Below are 23,833 nucleotides of genomic sequence, written 5' to 3'. Positions count from 1 at the left end.
TCAATCCTGAATGGACTTTGATATCTATAATTAGTATTTATTTTTATCGTCTCAAATTTCTTAAACTCCTATGTGAATCCTCTATATTACATGCAAGAATGTCATCAAACCGCGTACTCGGCTTGACATACAGACAGAAAACTTTTCAATGGAATATACCTAAAATGTGGAGCCTAAAGCATTCTCATATATGTAGACAATAAACTATACATACGTAAATAAAATACATTATTATGTATTCTATATTGCCTTTTTAAATACAAGATTATGTACAAGATTATGTGATACATGTTAGAAATTTTGTTAGCAATGGCGTCTTTAGAATATAATATATATATATATATTTAACCCCTCCGATCGATCCCCCGTCCAATTCAAACGGGGATCGAAATTACGACGGCTCAGACTAAAGTCGTATCCGTCAGGCAGGAGTTGGCCTTCAGCCGCTCCATAAGTCCTTCCGCGGGTTTGGAGTGCCATCTGCACTCGCCCCCTAACGTCCGGTGAAGCTGTAAAGGCCAGCTGCGGCCAACAGCATTACAGTAGTCCGAAAAAAAATATTTTTTTAATTGTTAACAGGTGTTGCTATTTAAATGCGGATTTTATTCTCCGCTAAATGATTTGATCTCTATGGTTAAGAGAGAAAATGTCTTTGGATTTCAACTCCACAATGTACATCTTTATTTGTGTATTTATGCTAAATAAATAACTGATTTATCGTAAGTTAAGGTTATAATAACAATACAAGTCAATGAATATTTATTAATTCAACAGGTAGTAACTACGTCAGTAGTCGCGAATTAGTAATTTTGCAATTATTCACTAGGTATTTATCATTTTTACTGATCTACAAGAATCTATAAATTAGAGGTATTAACGGCACGCGTCCAATTACAAAAAAATGCTAACCTAGGTCAATAACAATGAATTTCATTAAATATTTTCTCTGTATACTGTTGACGTAAATAGAGAGGGCTATGCTCGGAGTTTATTTGCGTGACCGAATCAGAAATGAGATCCGCAGAATGACTAGAGTGACCGACATAACCCGAAGCGACACTGAAGTGGCAATGGGCAGGGCACATAGCTCGTAGGACAGATGGCCGTGGGGCAATAAAGTCCTCGAGTGGAGACCGCGGACCGGAAGACGCAGCGTGGGAAGGCCTCAAGCAAAGCGGACCGACGATCTGATAAAGATTCCTGGAAGGCGTTTTTTTTTTAGGCATGATAATTGAATGGTGCACCCTTCTGCGCTAACGGTTTACGCTGGCGGGGCACCAGTGACAAATTGACAAATTAATCAGGAATTTATCACGATGGTTTCCAGGGGGAACCGCGTGGAGGTCAACCTGACATGGTACATCGCTAGCAATGGGGTCAACTGTTCTAAATTTGAACTCAAATTAAACATTCTACAAGTTAATTACTACTTGTGTCTAGGTTAGTGAACATTCCGAAAATATGATTGCAAACGAGTTTTGTAAAAGCGTACACATGTATCGAAATTGTAAACGTTTTGTAAATTTTTTTTTACTATTCGGTTTCGGTGGTGTAGCTGTTTAGAACACTGCTTTACTTTCAATTGCTATTATGAATATAAAGACGTATAGGGAATCGAAATAATTATATTTGTTTACTTTGTCCGCGTGGGATTTAACTTTATTTTTCAAAAATAAAAGTAGCCTAAGTTACTCCTTATTACATCAGCTACCTGCCAAAAAAAGTCCCGTCAAAATCGGTCCAGCTATTTCAGAGATTAGATGGAACAAACAGACAAAATAGTAAAAAATGTTATTGTGGTATAGTAAAAAACGGTTATTTCAATATTACAAACATACACTCCAATTTTATTTATATGTATTAAAATAAAATGATAATATTCATTAACATAATTAATTATTCAGAGTATCATAATTATCATAAAGATTTTAAATAAAGAAATAGTTTAAATACAAATTATTATAATTTTTATCTTAAAACGAAACTGAGATTATTTGGATTTCATGTAGCGATATATTTTTACGTGTTACATATACTATATATAGAATCGATATGCTACTAAGCTTTGTCGAACAAGGTTATGTACCGTTTTTTCATAATAATTACTAAAATTGAAAATAATTTTATTCATGTAGTTCCATTATAGACTCTTATGATACATATGTCAAAACTACTATCAGTTCGGAATGATTTTAAGATGAGAAGAACTGACAAGAATCTCAGCTCATAGTCTTTTCAAATAAACGTACATGATTACAATGACACAGATTCATTTTTAAATTCAAATTTGGTACAATAGAGTGACCATCAGCATATGCTATTGACAAAGGAAATAGTCTAATCTGTGTTCGTTACCCGAACAGCTGCTTGGAGTGGCCCCGCAACCAGAACTCGTTCACGAGTATGACGGATAATGTACGATCACGACTATTGTATAGTCAGGAGCAATGACAACTTTCGGCGTGGTGGTGAATTCAATACTTGATATTTCTTTCACCACATTTCTTTATTTTGTACATTATTTGCATTCATCGGCAGGGTATTAGCCTATCGCCGTCTCACGGACTAATTTTTAGTTTGTTATCGGTGTTTCGTTCATGTACTACTATATATATATATATATATATATATAGAGTACACTTGTTCCAGCTTCGCAGGGATGCATTACGAATCTTTAATTATCTCAGATTATTCCATACTACATACATACAAGCATGTATTATGTACCTTCCTTCCTTCTCTACTTTTCTCACTCTATCTACTGCCTAAAACTGTATTAAATTCCGTTGCATAAGTTAAAGGATAAATACGAACAAACGGCGGCGATTGTCTGTAAAGATAGTTATATAATTGATGAAATTTATTGCACAACATATTACTGTCTCTAATGATGTAACATAATTAGACCACATTCCCTTTGATATCTTTGTGATCTGGTCTAACAATTAATTTATTAGAACCGACATCTAATAATTGACTATCTAAAGGAGCCTTTACGCCTATTTCACGTTTAGTTTTCTTCCAGGACTTCTCTTCTATATTCTGAAGAGTTTTATCCTTCGTTTCTGGTAAAAGAATTAACCCGATCACGAAACCATACACTATTACAGCGCTGTATAAAAGGAAAATGCCACTCAAACCTATGCTCGCGAGAAACTTTGCGAAAATATTCAATATTACCGTAATATTGCCCATTGAGATTAATGTTATTATTAACGCACATATTGCTTTATATTGTAATGGAAATATCTCACCAGCTAATATATTTGCTAGAGGCACTACACCTGCTCCCATAGAAAAAATAAGAACATAGATCAATACGGCTCCTATTACAGGACGATCAAATGGATACACATGATGGTCTTTGGCATATAAGTAACCAGTTAATAGCAAATAAGAAAGAATATTCAATGGTACAAAAAACTTGAGCATCGTACGTCTTTTAAATTTATGGTGAATAAAGGTAGCTAGAACTGACGAAAAGATTTTTAAAATATCCATAAGTATCATCAATATGGTAATATTCAAATTTTTTCCAACAATCTCTTGAAATATATCAAACCCATATACATCCATAATGAGTCCACCCGCCCACATACCGATAGTTTCAAGATGTATCATTACAATTAAAGGTTTATAGAATTCAACTTTTTTGACAGTATTCAATGCTGATCTTATTTTGTTAGTATATTTATTAAGTAGTGAGCGATCTTCTGGTTTAATCTTTGCAGCTCTACGTAATATTTGAGCCTTGATCATGGCATTTAATTCTTCGTCCTCATCCAAATCTCGAAGCCAATGGAACACTTTTTTGCATTCGTTAAATCTTCCTCGTCTTGCCAAGAACGCTGGACTTTCTGGTGATAAAAATACAATGACACCATCTAAAACTGCAATAGCCAAACAAAATACAGCTGTCTTATGCCATGAAAAATAAGATCCTAATGTGTGAACTATCAAACCGCCAGACAACATGGTTATAGTCGTTAAAGGTCCAAATGCTCCCCTGTATTTCGGTGATGTATATTCAGCTACCAGGACAGTCCCAGATAAACTTGATATCCCAGAAGCCAAGCCTTGTAATATTCTGCCGATAATTATCATAGTTAGATTGGTGGCTATTGTCATGAAAACCCAACCAAGGCTCATAATGATAGTACTAATTAAGATGGCCTTTCTTCTGCCGTATCGGTCTGTTATAGTTGGAGCCATGAATACAGCTAGCATTAACACTAATCCAGGAATTGATGCTGAAACAAAACATGTATCTGTTTACAATAACTCAGAAGATAAATTGATAATTAAACTTAATTTCAATTTGTTATAATCAAAAGATTTTCAGATGTGTTTTATAGAAAATTTTATACAGCAGAAAATTAACAAAGATTCATTAACTCTGGAATGCCATCACCATCAATGAGTTAAAACACCATCTTCAATCAGATGGATAATCAGCTTGTTTGGAATTTTAGTCATTTGAAACAATCTTAATTACAGATCTAAAGTGTGCTTACCGATCCAGGATTCCATGTCTTTGTCCATTCCTATATTTGGATCATCTCGTAATTGAGGTACTAGTACTGCCGTATATCCCATTACAAGACTCAGCTCCATCGTACTGAGTGAAACACCAATCGACACCAGGCACTGACATATAATACAAGCTTAATAAGACACAGTATTTTGAAATGGGTCACTTTGTAATTGTTTTCGTGGGCACCTGAATCTCACTGTGTATGAATATTGATATTTGAATGTATACATACATTCATACCAACTTTATATTCATAATATTAGTAGAAGGTAGGATTTAGCATAAGAGTATTGAATAATTATTTAACGAGTACCTACCACTTCTTGCTGTTATAATTATTAATAAAACTTACTTGTCTAATAAGCCGTCGTCTTGACTTTACTTTACTCCATTTTTTTACATCTTGTGATTTATTGCAGTCGGCAATAGAATCTTCCTCCATTCGTATATGTTTTCAAATGTCTGTGGAAATTTAACGACTTAATGGCCTATTTTTCTTTGAATTTGCAACTTGATGAGGGACATCTTGGAGTTTTTAGTGAGTAGGAATCTCACATTACCCGCTTACCCGGAAATGGCGGGTTTTTTCTTCAAGTAAAAAAATGATAAAGCGCATAGTAATCAACTTACTTGCTGGCAATGATGCTACTATCAAAAATAAGAATCCCCTCCTCTACCACATCAGGAGATTATTAGTTGAAATAAGTACTCCTGGAAATCACGATGAGGAAGTTTACTTTTGGTGTCGCAGAGATTTGAATTCTCGACCTTTTGGATATAAATCGTGATAGTAAATCACTATACCACGAGGCTCTGACAACAATAATTACAATTATATACTCACTGAAAGTAATTACTGTGAGGACAGAATTCGTAATGAAAAGTCCTGAATTACATGTTAAATTTTAAGTAAATTATTGTACGAAAAAAATATCTTTTGTATACAATTACTGCGTTATCAATGACTTCACCTTACTTTTTATCTACTTACTTGTTTAAGGATAAAGCCATCTGTTATTTTTTTAACCACGCATCCATGTTAATGAGTTCATGCAATGACAACGCACATATTGTCTGTTGGATACAGATTAAATATTAACTAATCATTATTATTTTTATATAAAATATAAATAATAATCCAGGAGAATTTACACAGCGTCATCTACTCACAAACTAAGCAAAGCTTGTGTTATGGATACTAGAAAACTGATAAAATTACATAGATATATATATATTTTGTAAATATATACATAATATACATAAACATCATCCAGACTATTTATTTTTGGCAAAATTTGAAATCTCTTCTATTTTGCACGACTGGCGTTATTTTTTTCGAACTAATCGAATTGTTGTTGTTGAATTGTTAGCATTATTGGTTGCAACCTATACAGTTTTTAAAGAAAGCGAGTGCAGTGTACTCCAAACCCTCGAAAAGACGTATGCAGCGGCTGAAGGCCAACTCCACCGTGATTGAAACGACTTTAACCTCGAGGGTACAACTAGGGATTCCAACCTTGGCTCAGGCCGTTTTAATTTTGATACCTGTTAGAATTTTGTGGAAGGGGCGAAAATCCAATGGTATTTACAGAGTGTCCCATAAATCCTTTTAACTGAAAAAAATACCCGAAATACAGTTTGTTTATTTTTATTGTGTGGTAATATATATAAAAGGGGAATTATTTAAAAAAAACACTTCATCCAAATTTGCTCCGTTTCGTTGTTGGCATAATTTTTAACAATTACTAAAATTTTCCATCGTTGAACGGCAAGTAAGCTATTTAATGCTTGACATTTCTTTTCTTTAAGTTCATCAATTCACCGCGGTTTGTTTACCCGTTAAATCCATAGTGGATTTGTATGTTTGGTAAATAAACTCATAAGGGTAAAGTTCATTGGACTTAGATTCGTGGTGACCAGGGAGTGTCTCCTCTTCGACTATAGATATCACTTATTAGGGAATAGATAGACGGGCACAGCATTTTTAGAGATATTTTGTTCAAACCAGGTCCGGGTATTGAAGCGACTTGACCTTTCAAAGGCATTTGATTGTGTTAATCATGAAATACTTTTTCACAAACTAGAACATTATGGTTTAGAAATGAAGCCCTAAAATATGATGAAATCCTATTGAATAATAGAATGCAAATTGTTTAAAATAATTAGTGTAAAGTTAGAGAGTACTAGAGTTAAAGTGGGTGTTCCTCAGGGCTCTATTTTAGGTCCTTATTTTTATTTTATATAAATGACTTTTTTTATATAGTAGGTAAGATATTATTAGCACATAATTTGTTAAAAAAAACATAGAAAAGAATTTAGTGTAAATATAAAATAGAAATAGCTGTAAAGCCCAACATTAATGTTAAAAATCTTGTGTAGAATATCCACATCCATACATCCCATTCACATTATACTAAAAATTATTTTTCTTTTTTATCTTATATTTGGTTTTTTATATTAACTTGTAAAAGTAGCTGTAAGGGCCTAATTACAGAATAAATATTTGAATACTAAAAAATTGGGACAAAGTTTTCGTTTACAACGGCCCATTTTTTCGCAATATTACATATATGCAACAAAAATGTAAGTGGGGAGTTGTGTGTACATATATTTTTATATTATATATGTATTTTGACAATTCGCATTTCTATGTGGGCTCTACTACTCATTATTTTTTATTATGTAAATACAATTAGAATACAATAAAAGTTAGACGGCCTCGATGGCCTACAGGTTTCCCATATGGCCTTACTTCCGGTGGTCGCGGGTTCGATTCCTTTATATTCTATGTGTTTCATTCCAAGTTCAAGAATATGACAGTCATACTCTTGTTCCAAGTCGAGACTACAACTAATAATTCTAATGCTTTGAAATGGAAACGAAATAAAACCACTTAATTAATTATTTGAATCATATTAATTTCGAAACTGGGGCTATATTTACATATAAAGCAATAAATTTCTAGGTATCTTCTGAGCTTCCGTTTACAAAATTACTATTATTTCTATACTATTTCTTTATTACAGGTACTAAAAAATAAATGATGTACGAATCTCGCCTATTATCAAATGTCGACGTGGTGATGAATGCAATACTAAATATTTCCTTGCCCACATTTCATTCAATAACATGGAATTAGCTTATGACCGTCTCACTCATTAATTTTTAGTTTCTTATTGATGTTTTATTCCTGAATTTATTTATACTGCATAGTTACATAAAACATAACTATAAAAAATCTTTATGCTTAAACTACATTCCCTTTGTCATTATGGTGATCAGAACTTACAATTAATTTATTAGAATCTACGTCTAATAACCGATTATCTAAAAGAGTCTTTACATGTATTTCAGGTTTAGATTTCTTCCAGCATCTCTCTTCTATATTCTGAAGAGTTTTATCCTTCGTTTCTGGTAAAAGAATCAACGCGATTACAAAAGCATACACTATTACAGCGCTGTATAATAGAAAAATGCCACTCAAACCTATGCTGGAGAGAAGCTTCGAGAACGTGTTCAATATTATCGTAATATTGCCAATTGATATTAATGCTATTATTAATGCACATATCGCTTTATATTGTAAAGGAAATATCTCACCAGCTATTATATTTGAAAGAGGCATTGCACCTGCTCCCATAGAAAAAATGAGAACATAGATCAATACAACACCTATTATAGGTCGATCAAATGGATGTACATGATTGTCTTTGGCATATAAGTAACCGGTTAATAGCAAATAAGAAAGAATATTTATTGGTATAAAAATCTTGAGCATCGAACGTCTTTTAAATTTATGGTGAATGTAAATAGCTAGAATTGCTGAAATCATTTTCAAAACATCCACAAGTATAATCAATATAATTATGTTCATATTATTTCCGACAATCTCTTGAAATATATCAAACCCATATACATTCATAATTATTCCACCTGCCCACATACCAATAATTTCAAGATGTATCATCAGTATTAAAGGTTTATAGAATTCAACTTTTTTGACAGTATTCAGTGCTGATCTTATTTTGTTAGTATATTTATTAAGTAGTGAGCGATCTTCTGGTTTAATCTTTGCAGCTCTACGTAACACTTGAACCTTGATCATAGCATTTAATTCTTCGTCCTCATCCAAATCTCGAAGCCAATGGAATACTTTTTTGCATTCGTCAAATCTTCCTCGTCTTGCCAAGAATGCTGGACTTTCGGGTGAGAAAAATACAATGACACCATCTAAAACTGCAATAGCCAAACAAAATATAGCAGTCTTATGCCATGAAAAATATGATCCTAATGTGTGAACTACCAAACCGCCAGATAACATGGTTATAGTCGTTAAAGGTACAAACGCTCCCCTGTATTTCGGAGATGTATATTCAGCTACTAGAATAGTCCCAGATAAACTTGATATCCCAGATGCTAAGCCTTGTAATATTCTGCCGATAATTATCATACGTAGATTGGTGGCTATGGTTAAAAAGAGCCAACCAAAACTCATAATAATAGCACTAATTAAGATGGCCTTTCTTCTGCCGTATCGGTCTGTTATAGTTGGAGCCATGAATACAGTTAACATTACTACTAATCCAGGAATTGATGCTGAAACAAAACATGTATCTGTTTACAAGAACGTAGAAAATAATGTCACAATTAAACTTAATTACTATTTTTTACAAACAAACGATTTTTAGAAATATTTTATAGTAAATAATATACTGTAGAAAATTTGCAAAGATGTTGATATAGGTCATTACATAAACTCTAAAATGTGTTTTGTCACAAGGATCATCCTCCTTTAGGTGGACAATCAACTTATAATTTTAGTCAATTAAGACAATCTTATTTAGAGATCCCAAGTGACCTTACCGATCCAAGATTCCATGTTTTTGTCCATTCCTATATTTGGATCATTTCGTAATTGAGGTACTAGTATTGCCGTATATCCCAGCACAAGACTCAGCTCCATCGTACTGAGTGAAACACCAGTCGACACCAGGCACTGACACATAAAAACATATTTAACAAGATATAGTATTGTGAAGTGGGTTACTTGTAAAATATCGTTATTCTCAGTTAATTCTGAACTAGCAACGCATGGTGTATTCGCGGTTATCACAATTTTGTGAGTGGCTTTTCTTGAATCAGTTGTCTGTAATACATCATTCTCAGTATTACCTACTACTCTATATTACACTATTATTTTATTAATAAATTTGTGGGTCGTAAATTAAATATTTTCACATTAATCAATATCTATTATTTCTCTTTTGGCTACTTGTACTATTGTGCTTTTGTCAACTTTCTTTAGGTTATCATTATATTTCGTCCAATTTGCACATATAATTTTATTATTCTAATATCAAGGTAGATATGTTATGGTTAATAGACAACTGATATGAATACTTTGGTACATTTATTTTAAACACACATGAAACAAACAATCATAGTCATGAACACAAATGTTTGTACCGTGCATGGAATCGATCCTGCGACTATAAAATTAGTATAGCGGTATGATTAACGGCTAGAGCATTGATGCTCTTATCTTAATCTATTTCTATTATAGCCTATGTGTTATTTTGATGTATTAATTCAGATAGGAGTAATAAGTTAAGAATATTGTTAATAAGTAGTACTTACTTGTCTAATGAGCCGTCTTCTTGACTTTACTTTACTCCATTTTTGTACAACTTCTTGTGATTTATTTCGGTCGACCATAGAATCTTCATCCATTGGTATATCCTTTCAAATATCTGTAAAAATTAAACGGGTTACTTGACCATTCATCTAAGCTGAATTTATAATTAAATAAGTGGCAAATTGAATAACGAAGACTTATTTAGTGAATATAATATTCTATTTTATATAAAAAGGTATCAAGAATAAGCTTATAAGTTTGATGAGCTCAGAAAAACCTTGCTAAAAATGTACGACGATAGTTTTCAGGATTTCTAAGGTGGATCAAAACCGGTCCGGGGTGATAACCGCGGGGGTTGTTCCTACCCTACTAAACTAGGCTCAAATAAGTTGCTCGGTTGTCCTTGCGCGTTTTCACCAGGAAATAATGGGAAATCAGGAAGTTCTACAGGGAACTCGCAATGATAATTAGAGTCGGCGACGTTGGAGTCGCGGTGAACTGTCATTTCGATCCTGCGACTCCGGCATGTGGCGTTGGATGAGGAAGATCTTGGAGTGTTTAGTAAGTATGAGTCTTGAGGTACCCGCTTGCCTCCGGGACGGACGGGTCTCCATGAAGATTTACTCCAAGTAAAAAATAGGTGGAGGTAAACCTGATAGCTGGCAATGAGAAATTCTTTCCATTCTGAAGAATCTCGTCCTCTGACCCTCCTGTTAAATATTAATTAAAGTATTCCTGGTGATCAAGGCAATAAAGTTGATTTTTGGTGTTGACGGGACTTTAATTGACGCCCTTTTAGATATAAATCGTGACATTAAATCACTACGTCACGACGCTCTGCAAACAATAATTACAATTATATACTCACTGAAAGTAATTACTGTGAGAATTGAAATCGTAATGAAAGGTCCTGAATTGCATGTTCTATTTTAAGTAAATTATTGGACGAAAAAAATACCCTTTGTTTATAATTACTGCGTTATCTGTAAGTTCACCTTACTTTTTATTTACTTACTTATATGCTAGAGGATAAAGACGTCCCAGTTATTTTTTTGACCACACATCCATGTTAATGAGTACATGCAAAAACACCGCGCTCGTTGACTGGATACATTTTAATATTAACCACTAGCTGTGCCCGCGGCTTCGTCCGCGTTAAATGTATAGCCTATTTGTTATTCTGATGTATAAGCTATAGGTATTACTGTACAGTTTCATCGAAATCCGTTTGATAGTTTTTGTGTGAAAGAGTAACAAACGTCCGTCAACCCATACTCACAAACTTTTAATGTTTAGTAAGATTATAAATTGACATGTTTAGAATTATCATGTGATCATTTTGCTATTACTGAATTTACATACTTATACCAAGACTATCCTGTGGTTTTATTTACTGCAATATTGTTATTTTTATTTGCTACTAGCTGTTCCTAAAGTGCTTATATTAAGTTTATTTGTGTAAAGATTATTTCTATTTCTATTTCCATAAGACCGCGGATTTGGAATGCCATCTGCACTCGCTCCCTATCGTCCGGTGAAGCTGTAAAGGTTAGCTGCCAACTAGAGTAGTCCAAATATTTTTGATAGTACAATCCATAAATTTAAATTTAGTATAAATAAAAATATAGAGATTATAAGTAGAACGTGTTTAGCTATGTACAAGGGATTTGTCGCTGGTTATAATTACTCTTATATATATACTAGCTTTTGCTCGCGTTAATTTATCCTCTTAAGGGTGGAATTCATCAAAATCCTTTCTTAGGGGATGCCTACGTCATAACATCTACCTGCATGACAAATTTCAGCCCGATCCGTCCAGTGGTTTGGACAGTGCGTAGATAGAGTACCTTTGAGTTATATATATTTAGATGTACAAAAAGAGCTTTGTATTCCTAAATAAAATATATATATTTGGATTCACATAAAAACGATTTAATTTACAAAATAATTAGAATACTATTTACAATAAATTTATAATATTAGTCATAATTTTCTTTATCATTCTGATGATGTACAGACATTTGTAATTTATTAGAATCTAAATCCAGTAACTGATTATCTAAAGAAGACATTACATCTGTTTCACATTTAATTTTCTTCCACGACTTTTCTTCTATATTTTGTAATGTTTTATCTTTTGTTTCTGGTAATATTAATAAAAGTATTATAACACTGTACGAAACTAAAGCACCATATAAAACAAAAGAACCACTTAAACCAATACTAGAGAATAGACTTGACATAGTATTCAATTTAACTGTAAGATTGCCCATTGCAAACAATGTTGTTATTAATGTACATACTGCTTTATATTTTAGAGGAAATATTTCACCTGCTATGATATTTACTAGAGGCATTAGACCTGCTGCTACAGAAAAAACAAGGGTATAGATTAACACTGCTGCTATAAATGGATTATTAAATAGATGTATATGATTATCTTTAGCATATAGATAAACAATTAATAGTATATAAGAAACAATATTCAAAGGCCCAAAGAACATGAGCATCGAACGTCTTCTAAACGTAGTGTGAATGACAATACCAATAATGGCAGAAATGATTTTAATTATATCCATAATTAACATCAACATAGTAATGTTAATGTCGTTACCAACCAGCTTCTGAAATACATCAAACCCATATGCATCCATCATGACCGCCCCACACCAAACGGAAATAATATTAAAATGCATCATCACAATCAAAGGCTTGTAGAAATCAGCTTTCTTAATAGTAATCAATGCAGATTTTATTTTAACAGTAAATTTATTAAGTATTGTCTTCTGTGGCTCATTCATAGCTGCTCTGCGTAATATTTGAACTTTGATCATAGCGTCTAATTCTTCGTCTTCATCCAAATCTCGTAGCCAATGAAACACTTTTTTGCATTCGTCAAATCTACCTTGAGTTGCTAAGAAAACCGGGCTTTCTGGTGATAAAAATACTAAGACACCATCCAAAATTGCAACACACAGACAGAATATAGCTACCTGATGCCATAAAAGAAAATATCCTAATGCATGAACTATTAAACTTCCAGATAACATTGTAATTGTAGTTAAGGTGATAAAGGCTCCTCTGTATTTCGGAGATGTATATTCCGCTACCAAAACAGCTCCTGACAAACTTGATATTCCAAGTGCTAGACCTTGTAATATTCTGGCGATAATTATCATAGTAAGATTCCCAGATACTATCAGAAAGAACCAACCGATGGCTACAATGATAGCTCCGATAAAATTTGCCTTTCTTCTGCCATATTGGTCTATTACACATGGACTCACAAAAGCTGCTAGCATGAATGAAAATCCTTGAATTGATGCTGAAACAACAACATATGTAATATATTTGATATTCAAAGATGAAAACATGAATTACAAAACAGGTTGGTAAATTCTTAAAGTTCAATCATCACAATACCGGGTTGTCTGTAAGAGAGTGCTGATAGCGATAAGACCGCCTTTTGTAAAACATTTATTTTCATTGTTTTGTACTTACTGTCCTATGTTTATGTATGCTCAATAAAGAGTTATTATTATTATATTATTATTATTATTATTATATAGGCTATTTCATGCGGGTGAAAGTTATTTAAAACATAAAATGTTTAACGCCTCCTCTCAGGCTGAATAGAGAAACATTGTTATTTATTAAATCAGTTTGTCACCCATATATACATCCACCCAACCATTACTTGTGCGAGTGGGTGCACCTCAAGGATCTATTCTTGGTCCAATTTTATTCCATAAGTGGCTAAAATACACTTATGGAATAAAAATGAATAAATAGTTTTTGATTTGATTTATACATCTACATAAACTCACTAGTTTTCGCGTTTATAATATTAGTAAGATACACACTTCTTGAATATAGCGTAGCGTAAATAAATATTGTAATATCTACTGTACCAAAACGATTCTATCAATTTATTGTTTAATTATTATAAACAAACAATAGTATTCCTTCACCAAACAATATATATACATATATCTAAAATAAAGACAAAAATTCAACACACATACATATACTATGCATGTCATATTACATAGGATAAAACGAAATTGCCGTTTGTTTCTATTAAATTCATGCTTAAATCGCAAAAAAATAAAATTATCGTAACGAATTTTGAAACAATTTTCAGCAATTGTAAAGTGATTCAAGAGGAAGGTATGTATAATTCATGTAGAAAATCCAAGTAAGTCCAAGAATAGTAAAGCCAGGGCGAGACTATAGTATTTTATAAAACCATCGAAGTATGCTTACCAATCCAAGACTCCGCATTTTTGTCCATCCCCATGTATGTGTCATCCCTTAATTGAGGTATTAGCACTGCTGTGAATCCGATTATAAGGCCTAACTCCATTATACTGAGGGAAACACCAGTTGACACCAGACACTGATAAACAAAAATAAGTATTATTTTACATATATATTAGGCTTTACTTACTCGAAATGGGTGAATTTCATCGACACATTACCCATCTAATCTTGAAAGAAATTTCGAATGATCGACATTGGAGTCTGTCATTTCTAAATTAGTTACACATTTTATGGTTTGTTTTTTGTACGAAAAAAAAATTATATATATATGTTAGTATCAGCACAGATAACATAATATTACATACAGATACCCCATCCCATACAAGAAAATGGTTCCTTCCTAACTCGGGCTATTCTTCGGGCTATTTTATTTCGCCACCGTAGCCGCTAGATGTCGCTAGATCTGAAGCAGTTCGGATTACTAGTGGGTGCTTAGTAACAAAGCATGAAAATAGATGGCAGTGAATTCAGTCTACATGACATCTGTTTTGCAAAGATATGTATATAATAGATATGTAGGTAACTGTATCGTGTACCTCATTAGGGACGATTCAAGATTCAATGTAAATGTGTAGGTATAATATCGTTAGCCGACACTCTGCAGATATGGCTTATGTGCCAATGTATATACCTATTGTGTTATGGTTTATTTTACATTCCATGCCTATTTTTTTTGATATGTTGTAACGCGTCTGCGCTATACGTATAGCCTGATTTTGATACGTTTATACTCGTACGTATCAAAATCGGGCTATACGATTTTTTATTTCAATCGTTATATGTATGAGACTGATTTTAGCTACAATTAATTTACTGGTATATACCTCATGTATTCTACGATGTACCCCTCTTTTACCTAATGAGAATTCCGCTATATCTTATATATAAATTTTGTATCACAGTGTTAGTTGCCATATTTCTCCCACATTTTGATGAAATTTGATATGTATACTTCCCAGGTCTGAGGTAGGGTTGTTATCTATTTTTTTTATACCCCTAAGTCATAGGGGTGGCCTACCCCGAAAAAATATTTTTTTGTATTATGGACAATTTTTTATTTATTTATAATGTTACATTGAAAATACATACACGCCTAAATTTTCACCCGTCTTTCACCAACCCCTATTTTTAATAGCGATATTCTTACAAATATTATAAATGCTAAAGTAACTCAGTCTGTCTGTTTGTCTCGCTTTCACGCCAAAACTACTGAACTGATTTAATTGAAATTTGGTAGACAGATAATGTAGACCCTGAGACTACTTTTTACTGCGAAAAAGTATTGAAAGGGGAAATGAAAGGCTATATGAGGATATCGTAATTTTTAAAGTCAGATCTTGTAAGATTAAGTGAACAGGGTCGGTCTAGGTTTTTCATTATTAGAAATGTGTAACGGGGTAACACGTTATTTAGTGCGAAATTGTGTATATTACAATAAAATTTAACGAGAAAATATTATAATGATATCACTGGGACACTCATTGCCTTACTACTATATCGTCCGTTAGTCGCGAACTTTCTGGAAACACGAGAGGCGCTATCCTATTGGTCGGTCGGCGCGGTTACCGCGCGTAGATGAGTAGATGAAGTACTTAGACGAGTCTCACGGCGCCGCAGCGTAAGTACTTACTATACATACGTAGTATACATATGGGTATTACAAATGTTTTTATTACTAGTAATATTACTCTGTTATCTAAGCAAGTAATGTGTGCTTATTTTGAACTTGATAACATTCTGAATTACTCGTATATCTTTCAATATCTTTAGCGGTATAAACCAGGTTATGTACTACTACTAGTATTGTTAGTGAGGGATAAAGTTGATGAACAAAAATAAAACAATATTCGTATTAAAAATATATTCATCTAATATTTTTGGCATTATTTTTAAGTTTCTTCCAAATATAAGGGGTCTGACATGGGGTGTTATGTACCTACATTAAAAAATACTTTTTGAAATGTATGAAAGAAACGTATTGTATGAAATTTTTGAAATGTGTGAAATGTATGCACCTACATTAAAAGATAATTTTTGAAATGTATGAAAGAAATGTATTGTATGAAATTTTTGAAATGTATGAAATGTAAGGACCTACATTAAAAGATAATTTTTGACATGTATGAAATGTATGAAAGAAATGTATGTACCTACATAAAAAGTTCATTTTTGAAATGTATGAAATGTATGAAAGAAATGTATGTACCTACATTAAAATATAATTTTTGAAATGTATGAAAGTAATGTATGTACCTACATTAAAATATAATTTTTGAAATGTATGAGATGTATGAAAGAAATGTATGTACCTACATAAAAAGTTCATTTTGAAATGTATGAAATGTATGAAAGAAATGTATGTACATTCAAATATAATTTTTGAAATGTATGAGATGTATGAAAACAATGTATGTACCTACATAAAAAGTTCATTTTTGAAATGTATGAAATGTATGAAATAAATATATGTACCTACATTAAAAGATATTTTTGACATGTATGAAATGTATGAAAGAAATGTATGTACCTACATTAAAAGATAATTTTTGACATGTATGAAATGTATGAAAGAAATGTTTGTACCTACATTAAAATATAATTTTTGAAATGTATGCACCGTACAATAACAATACACGTTAAACATCATACCACAGAGTCATACGCAAGTTAAAAACAAACTGCTGTGATATTAATGAGAAAGGAAAATAAACTTTATGGTATACGAGTTAGGGTCGATTTCTCTCTTTTTTTTAAAACTATTTTAATCTTACCAGTTGCCAGTATTCGAAGACAGCTACGATTCGTACTCGATATTTTAAATTATTATGTAATCGATTTTTCAGTACAAATGTAAATAACCAACGACACTAATAATGTACTACTATATTCCGTTCTTTGAAACGGAATACTGCTATACTTAATACAAAATAATGAAAATTTATTGTTCACAACGACTCATTAAAAGCATCATCGAATAATGCGCTGTAATAAAATCCTGTTATCGATTATTAAAAAAAATCGATAATACATGTATTTATTTTTAATATGACAACACTTCATACATAAGTATTATTGGAAATAGTATTATTTGCTTGTTCGGCTATTTTTAATTTACTTAAACTTTTTTTATATGTTTAATTTACAATAATAATATATTAAGTGCTTATTATTGGAAAATATAAAAAAGACATTTAATTAGGCCGATACAAATGACAACAATGCCATCTATGAAAGCATTTTGAAAACATTGAGCCCCGTATTAGCACTGATTAAAGTGTAATTAAGTACTGGAAAATAACAAAATGAGTAAATATATGAAAATTACTTTTCTAAACGCATTATTTCATTTTAACATGTATATATATTTTTTTAAAAATGGATTAAATTATTTTGAAAACACAGTTTTGTTTTTTAAAACGTTTGCAAAACTATGAAGAATTCCATCGATACCAATTACGCCATCTATATGCAACTTTTAGCAATAATAATGGCTATTTCCTCATTGAGTGCCACTGGTATCAGTTATCTAGTACCCATAACACAAGCTTCAGATTATGATTATTACCCACCCTGAGATTATTACTATCTTTCTTGTACACAGCGAAGCCGGTAGCTAGTATCGAGGACGGGACATGCGAAATCTCTTGTTACTTTCTACTATTCTGTTGTAGCACTTACGAAGCGACGAACTATTACACATGTATCTAAGTTAACAGCTTTATTATTGCTATATGTTTTATTTTCACAGCTCTTGCTGGGTTTTTATGCTTTGTGGCGTATACCTTATTACTATCATAATTTACACTATTGTCACATTTTCTCAGCTTATGTTGGTTTTTGACCACACTTACCGGCCGAAACCAAATAAGTGCAGTGCGTGTGTATGTATGAGTGCGTGTTTATGTGTGTGAGTGTGTGTACTTATTGTGTGATTGGTATTATGTCTTTTTCATCTATTTCTAGAAATTTCCGGACAGTTCGACAATTATTTAAAATTGCAGCCTTTTGAAGGGTAATGTAGAGTGTTTTTGTATTGTTAATTGTTTCAGACTATGATATAGGTAATTAGGTATGAAAGAAAAGAATAACATTGATTGACAACAATTATACTATCTTATATTATTTATATATATGGTTGGCAACATGGCTAACACTCAGCATATGCCGTGACTAACTGTCGGGCTGGTAGTATGTGCCTGCCATTTTTTGTTATGATACTTTATTATGATAGGACTATTGGAAAAATTATTATTGTTGTACTAACTTTATCCTCTACTACGTCTAGGCACAGACCTATTTATAATTACTTATTTGAACTGAATACTTTGACTCACTTGTCTAAACAGGTGTCTCCTTGAACTTGACTTAACCGTACGTCTTGTTTGTACATCTACTTGTGATTGCTTATTGTAATTTGTTATATTGTTTTCTTCCATTGCAATTATTTGTTAAACTTCTGAAAAAAATATTCATCATGTATTTTTGATAGATTGATAAAATCTTTATTCGTATCCAAATATTACGATTGCAAACAAAATTTTATAAACAAGTGTTATCAACAGTTAGTCATGATTATTATATTTGTTCTATTTGAATTGCCTAAGGGTAGTACGCTTCTTTATCATATTTAATAACCATTTTATCTAATTGCATTGTTAAAGTAAAAGTAAGTGTATTGACTATTTAAAAAACTGGGAGCTACCTCCCAGTTTTCTATTCTCCAATGGCGATGAGATTATTACGATTGCAACAAGCGTTACGAACGGACGTGTGGAAAAGATTTTGTAAAAAACTGTTAAAAAAATATGAGAAAGTGATTATTAACTGTAAGTATTATTTTATTTATGACTAGCTGTATTCGCAACTTCGTCCGCGTGGTTTTAACTTTATTTTTTCTAAAATAAAAGTAGCCTAACTTATTCCTTGTTACATCAGCTACTTGCCAAAAAAAGTCCCGTCAAAATCGGTCCACGGTTTTTTACAATTTTTGTCTGTCTGTTTGTTACGGCTAATCTCTGAAATGGCTGGATCGATTTTGCCGGGACTTTTATAGACAGGTAGGTAATGTAATAAGGAGCAATTTAGGCTACTTTTATTTTAGATATAATAAAGTTAAATTCCACGCGGACGAAGTCGTGGGTTATACATATAAATACGTACTGAAAACAAATACTCTCAGACCATGAACTGTAATGAAAATACCCGTATAACATGTTAAGAAGTTTTATAATTAACTATCAGACTAGGCCACGCGTTGCTGTGCCTAAGGTTCTTAAATAAAATAATATTGCGACTATAAATTGAGATGTAAGCTATCCTATCTTTCAAGTTGGATCAAATTGCACACAATATCGGTTCAGTAGTTTAGGAGTCTACCGCGGACAAACAATGTGACATCTAATTTTTATATATAAACATATATAAGTGCGTTATGATGGTTATAACACACGAGGCGTAATAGAACCGAGTGTGTTAAATGCGTATATCGTACGACGTTTTAACACACTTGATTTTAAGTAAAATCAACCATAAAACTGTGATACACACTACACATAATTTTTTAATTCGGCACCCTGTTACTTGCTGGCATAACTCTGCGGTCACTTCAAAATTTGATAAATAAAATAACAAATAAGTTATGGAATATAACTTCACTCTTTGCGTGTATAACGCACGCGCGTTATAAGCACTGCTTTGTCTAAAATCTAAAACCGTTAAAAGATCCACTTTACTAGCAAATGTATTGAAAAATAAATTATTTCACAAACAGATTACGACTTCTGTGTAATTATCACGTTTTCCTTATATTCACCTTAGTTTGTACTTCACCAAAAACATCTCAGATGTGTTTAAATCGCGTATTTAATGCTATTGATTCAATACAAATTATTGTATTGAATCAATAGCATTAAATACGCGATATACGCGACATTATATTAATAACGCCAGTTGATTGTATAGACGGCAATAAGTTAAAAAAAATGTAACAGGTACTCATATACTTTCCTAAGCTATTAATTTGAAAATGTCTACATGATATAATATCTTTATTCATCACAATACACACTTTTGCAGTCGACTTTATTCGCGTAGAATTCCCATTAATGTAAGGTAATAAATATTTACTTCATTTATATCAATAACTAGTGGTGGCCGCGACTTTTGTCGCGTTTTTGTTAGTACAGTTATATTTTTTTATTTATTGTATCATTTGTATCATTACATAGTATAAAACAAAGTCGCTGTCGCTGTCTGTCCGTCCCTATGTATGCTTAAATCTTTAAAACTACGCAACGGATTTTGAAGCGGTTTTATTTAAAAGATAGAGTGACTCAAGAGGAAAGTTTACATGTATAACTAGCTGTCCCGGCAAACATTGTTTTACCATATAAATTAATAACGCTATAAAAAAATAGGGGTTGATGATAGAAGGGTGAAAATTTAGGATTGTACGTATTTTTGTATGTTGTATCATAAAAATATAGAAACTAAAAAATTTGTCTAAAAAATAAAAACAAAATTAAGGGTGGACTACCCCTAACATTTAGGGGGATGAAAAATAGATGTTGACCGATTCGCAGACCTACTTAATATGCTCACAAAATTTCATAAGAATCGGTCAAGTCGTTTCGGAGGAGTATGGGAACGAAAACTGTGACACGAGAATTTTATATATAAGATATATGTACACCCGTGAGAAACCGAGGTAGGTGTCAAATAAATATATTTCATATTATAAATATTCAAACTAGCGACTGGTGGCCAGTATATGACAGTCCTCCGCCGCTACTCTGCACTAGTGGACTCCTGGGGGTAGTGGCTGCTCCACGTGCCTGCGCCACAAATGCCCCTGGTCGGTATGTACTTCGTAATGCAATCGTCCCAGTCTATTCACTATGTTGCCGAATTCCCATTTTGGCCCGCGTACAGAGTAGTTTCTGGCTTGGACCCAGTCGCCTTTTATATATATTTGTTTAACAGGTGGTCTGTATATGTCAATTTCTTTTTAAATTTAGGGACTTTTGTACACTTGGTACTTGGTATTATATTACTTACAAAACAGACAGATTCTTTACCATATCTAAAGAATAATGTCTTTTTTTGTAAATTTCATTATTTTTTGTATCACATTCCAGACTAATGAACAGAATAATGAAGAGCATGTTTATTGTGTTTCAAACATAGTGTTTTACATTAATTATCATACTGTACTATTTAACTATACATATATACATTTTTATGATACCGGAATGGAAAATTCTTATGTTAGTGGAATGGAAAAAGGGGGGCGGCCCATCTGAAGATAAATGGGAACCGTCAGCTACATATATAAACAGCATCATAAATATGACTTATATATAGTAAAAAAGTAAAACCGATAGTTTGTAATGAACTATATATATTAATACATGAAACAAAAACTTTGTACCCTTTTAACACTTATAGTTTTTGCACGGATGGGGGAATGAAATTTCGAACACTTATAGTTTTTGTGCGGATGGGGGAATGAAATTTCGAACACTTATAGTTTTTGTGCGGATGGGGGAATGAAATTTCGAACACTTATAGTTTTTGCGCGGATGGGGGAATGAAATTTCGAACACTTATAGTTTTTGTGCGGATGGGGTAATGAAATTTCGAACACTTATAGTTTTTGCGCGGATGGGGGAATGAAATTTCGAACACTTATAGTTTTTGTGCGGATGGGGGAATGAAATTTCGAACACTTATAGTTTTTGCGCGGATGGGGGAATGAAATTTCGAACACTTATAGTTTTTGTGCGGATGGGGGAATGAAATTTCGAACACTTATAGTCATTGTGCGGACGGGGGAATGAAATTTTGAACACTTATAGTTTTTGTTCGGATGGGGGAATGAAATTTCGAACACTTATACTCGTAGTTTATATGGAAAAGCTAATATTTTTTTTAATTTATGCATAAATAATACATAAAATCTATGAAAGGCATTATATACACTACCATGTATTTGGCACACACACACACACATATACTGCTTTGTTTATGTTAAAGTCTGTTTGATTATGATATGATATTGATATGGTTATGATATGATTAATTCTACCCCCAAGGGGATAAAATCGTGGATGAAACTTTGTCAATTTTAAGCCGATCGGGCTGAGACTCTGCATGCATAAAGCTACTATGACGTAGGCATCCCCTAAGAAAGGATTTTGATAAATTCCACCCCTAAGGAGATAAGTTAACGCTAGCGAAGCCGCGGGCAAAAGCTAGTAAGCTATATTACTGTAAAGTTTCATTAAAATCCGTTCAGTAGTTTTTGCGTTTAAGAGTAACAAACATCCATATTTACAAACTTTCACATTTATAATACGATTAAGATTATAGTAGTATAAAATAAAATCTTTGTTCAAATAAACTTAATATAAGCACTTGTGAATATGCATACTCTTTTTTAAATTTTAACACTCATTTAGTTTGCAGGAATTAATTCATAAAGAGGATAACAGGGAAAAGTGACAATAATATATTGTTAATGATAATGCTAAAACTGTAAAAATTACATTAAAAATTCTTACAAAAGTATATAAAAGTATGCACAGAGTTGGCAGCAGAAAGTAATATATATCTCAGGACAATTCACACAGCGCCATCTAGTCCCAATATAAGCAGAGCTCGTGATATGGGTACTAGACAACTGATATAAATACATGGATATTTTTATAATATACATAAAAAACACCCAGATCGATACAAACATCATACTCATGAATACAAATGTTTGTACCATACGAGGAAACGAACCCGCGTCCATCGGATAGTAAAGCGGTATGATAAACCACTAGACCACCGAGGCTGTAATATTAATTTTATAAATATATATGTATGATGATACTAGGGTTTACGATATAAATAGTCATACTCATGAATACAAATGTTTATACCGTATGAGGAATGGAACCGGCGACCATCGGATACTGAAGCGATATATTAAACCACTAAACTACCGAGGCTACAATATTAATTTTGTATATATATGTGATATTTCCAGGGTTTATATAATTATTAAACCCCAAAAACATATATTACAGTAGAAATGTGTCAACTCAGTAATGTAAGTGAAAATCTAAAAACTCGAATTATGCGCAACTGGATTTAACTCGAGTTGCATTCTGCCAACTCGAGTTGGAAGAATTTAACTGGTAAATGAATGAATCAAGTGAAAGAGCGAGAGCATGATTCTGTCATCGAACTGACAATGACCATGAAATTTTCCGATCATTTCATATCATACAATTGTCATTCGTCACAAATATTTCAATATTGATTTGAGGTTGTTATCATTTTTTTTCGCATAT

General features: G+C 32.5%; 3 protein-coding genes across 3 annotated transcripts; all 3 read right to left on the bottom strand.

The window, feature by feature from the left end:
* Positions 1 to 2,901: 2,901 nt before the first annotated feature.
* On the bottom strand, positions 2,902 to 4,976 carry LOC131842660 (facilitated trehalose transporter Tret1-like). Its single transcript, XM_059191229.1, has 4 exons — positions 4,887 to 4,976; positions 4,515 to 4,647; positions 3,600 to 4,250; positions 2,902 to 3,065 (listed from the first exon to the last, which is right to left on the bottom strand). Exons 1-4 carry the CDS (start codon positions 4,974 to 4,976, stop codon positions 2,902 to 2,904), a joined length of 1,038 nt encoding a protein of 345 aa, XP_059047212.1.
* A 2,805-nt stretch (positions 4,977 to 7,781) lies between these two features.
* Positions 7,782 to 10,674, bottom strand: LOC131842659 (uncharacterized). The gene is made up of 4 exons (XM_059191228.1): positions 10,540 to 10,674; positions 9,398 to 9,530; positions 8,480 to 9,130; positions 7,782 to 8,164 (listed from the first exon to the last, which is right to left on the bottom strand). The coding sequence occupies exons 1-4, from the start codon at positions 10,672 to 10,674 to the stop codon at positions 7,782 to 7,784; spliced, it is 1,302 nt and encodes a 433-aa protein (XP_059047211.1).
* A 53-nt stretch (positions 10,675 to 10,727) lies between these two features.
* On the bottom strand, positions 10,728 to 14,535 carry LOC131842658 (facilitated trehalose transporter Tret1-like). Its single transcript, XM_059191227.1, has 3 exons — positions 14,436 to 14,535; positions 12,784 to 13,494; positions 10,728 to 10,879 (listed from the first exon to the last, which is right to left on the bottom strand). The coding sequence occupies exons 1-3, from the start codon at positions 14,533 to 14,535 to the stop codon at positions 10,728 to 10,730; spliced, it is 963 nt and encodes a 320-aa protein (XP_059047210.1).
* Between the last annotated feature and the right edge of the window lie 9,298 nt (positions 14,536 to 23,833).

This window comes from Achroia grisella, unplaced genomic scaffold (assembly GCF_030625045.1).
Source record: "Achroia grisella isolate CSIRO2021 unplaced genomic scaffold, CSIRO_AGI_Agris_v1 utg241, whole genome shotgun sequence".
Lineage (NCBI taxonomy): Eukaryota > Metazoa > Arthropoda > Insecta > Lepidoptera > Pyralidae > Achroia > Achroia grisella.
Note: the sequence above shows the minus strand (reverse complement) of the source record. Positions and strands in the feature narration are given on the sequence as shown.

Excerpts from the sequence above, each read along its gene's own strand:
- LOC131842660 (XM_059191229.1), bottom strand. The coding sequence starts at position 4,976 with ATGGAGGAAGATTCTATTGCCGACTGCAATAAATCACAAGATGTAAAA. Across the intron at positions 4,648-4,886 it reads GACGACGGCTTATTAGACAA|TGCCTGGTGTCGATTGGTGT; the intron begins GTAAGTTTTATT and ends ATTATATGTCAG. Across the intron at positions 3,066-3,599 it reads GATACATCTTGAAACTATCG|AAACGAAGGATAAAACTCTT; the intron begins GTATGTGGGCGG and ends TTCTTTTACCAG.
- LOC131842659 (XM_059191228.1), bottom strand. The coding sequence starts at position 10,674 with ATGACAGTTCACCGCGACTCCAACGTCGCCGACTCTAATTATCATTGC. Across the intron at positions 9,131-9,397 it reads AAACATGGAATCTTGGATCG|CATCAATTCCTGGATTAGTA; the intron begins GTAAGGTCACTT and ends GTTTTGTTTCAG. Across the intron at positions 8,165-8,479 it reads GATACATCTTGAAATTATTG|GTGCAATGCCTCTTTCAAAT; the intron begins GTATGTGGGCAG and ends CTATGGGAGCAG.
- LOC131842658 (XM_059191227.1), bottom strand. The coding sequence starts at position 14,535 with ATGGAGTTAGGCCTTATAATCGGATTCACAGCAGTGCTAATACCTCAA. Across the intron at positions 13,495-14,435 it reads AAATGCGGAGTCTTGGATTG|CATCAATTCAAGGATTTTCA; the intron begins GTAAGCATACTT and ends TTGTTGTTTCAG. Across the intron at positions 10,880-12,783 it reads TGTATTTCAGAAGCTGGTTG|GAGGGTCAGAGGACGAGATT; the intron begins GTAACGACATTA and ends AATATTTAACAG.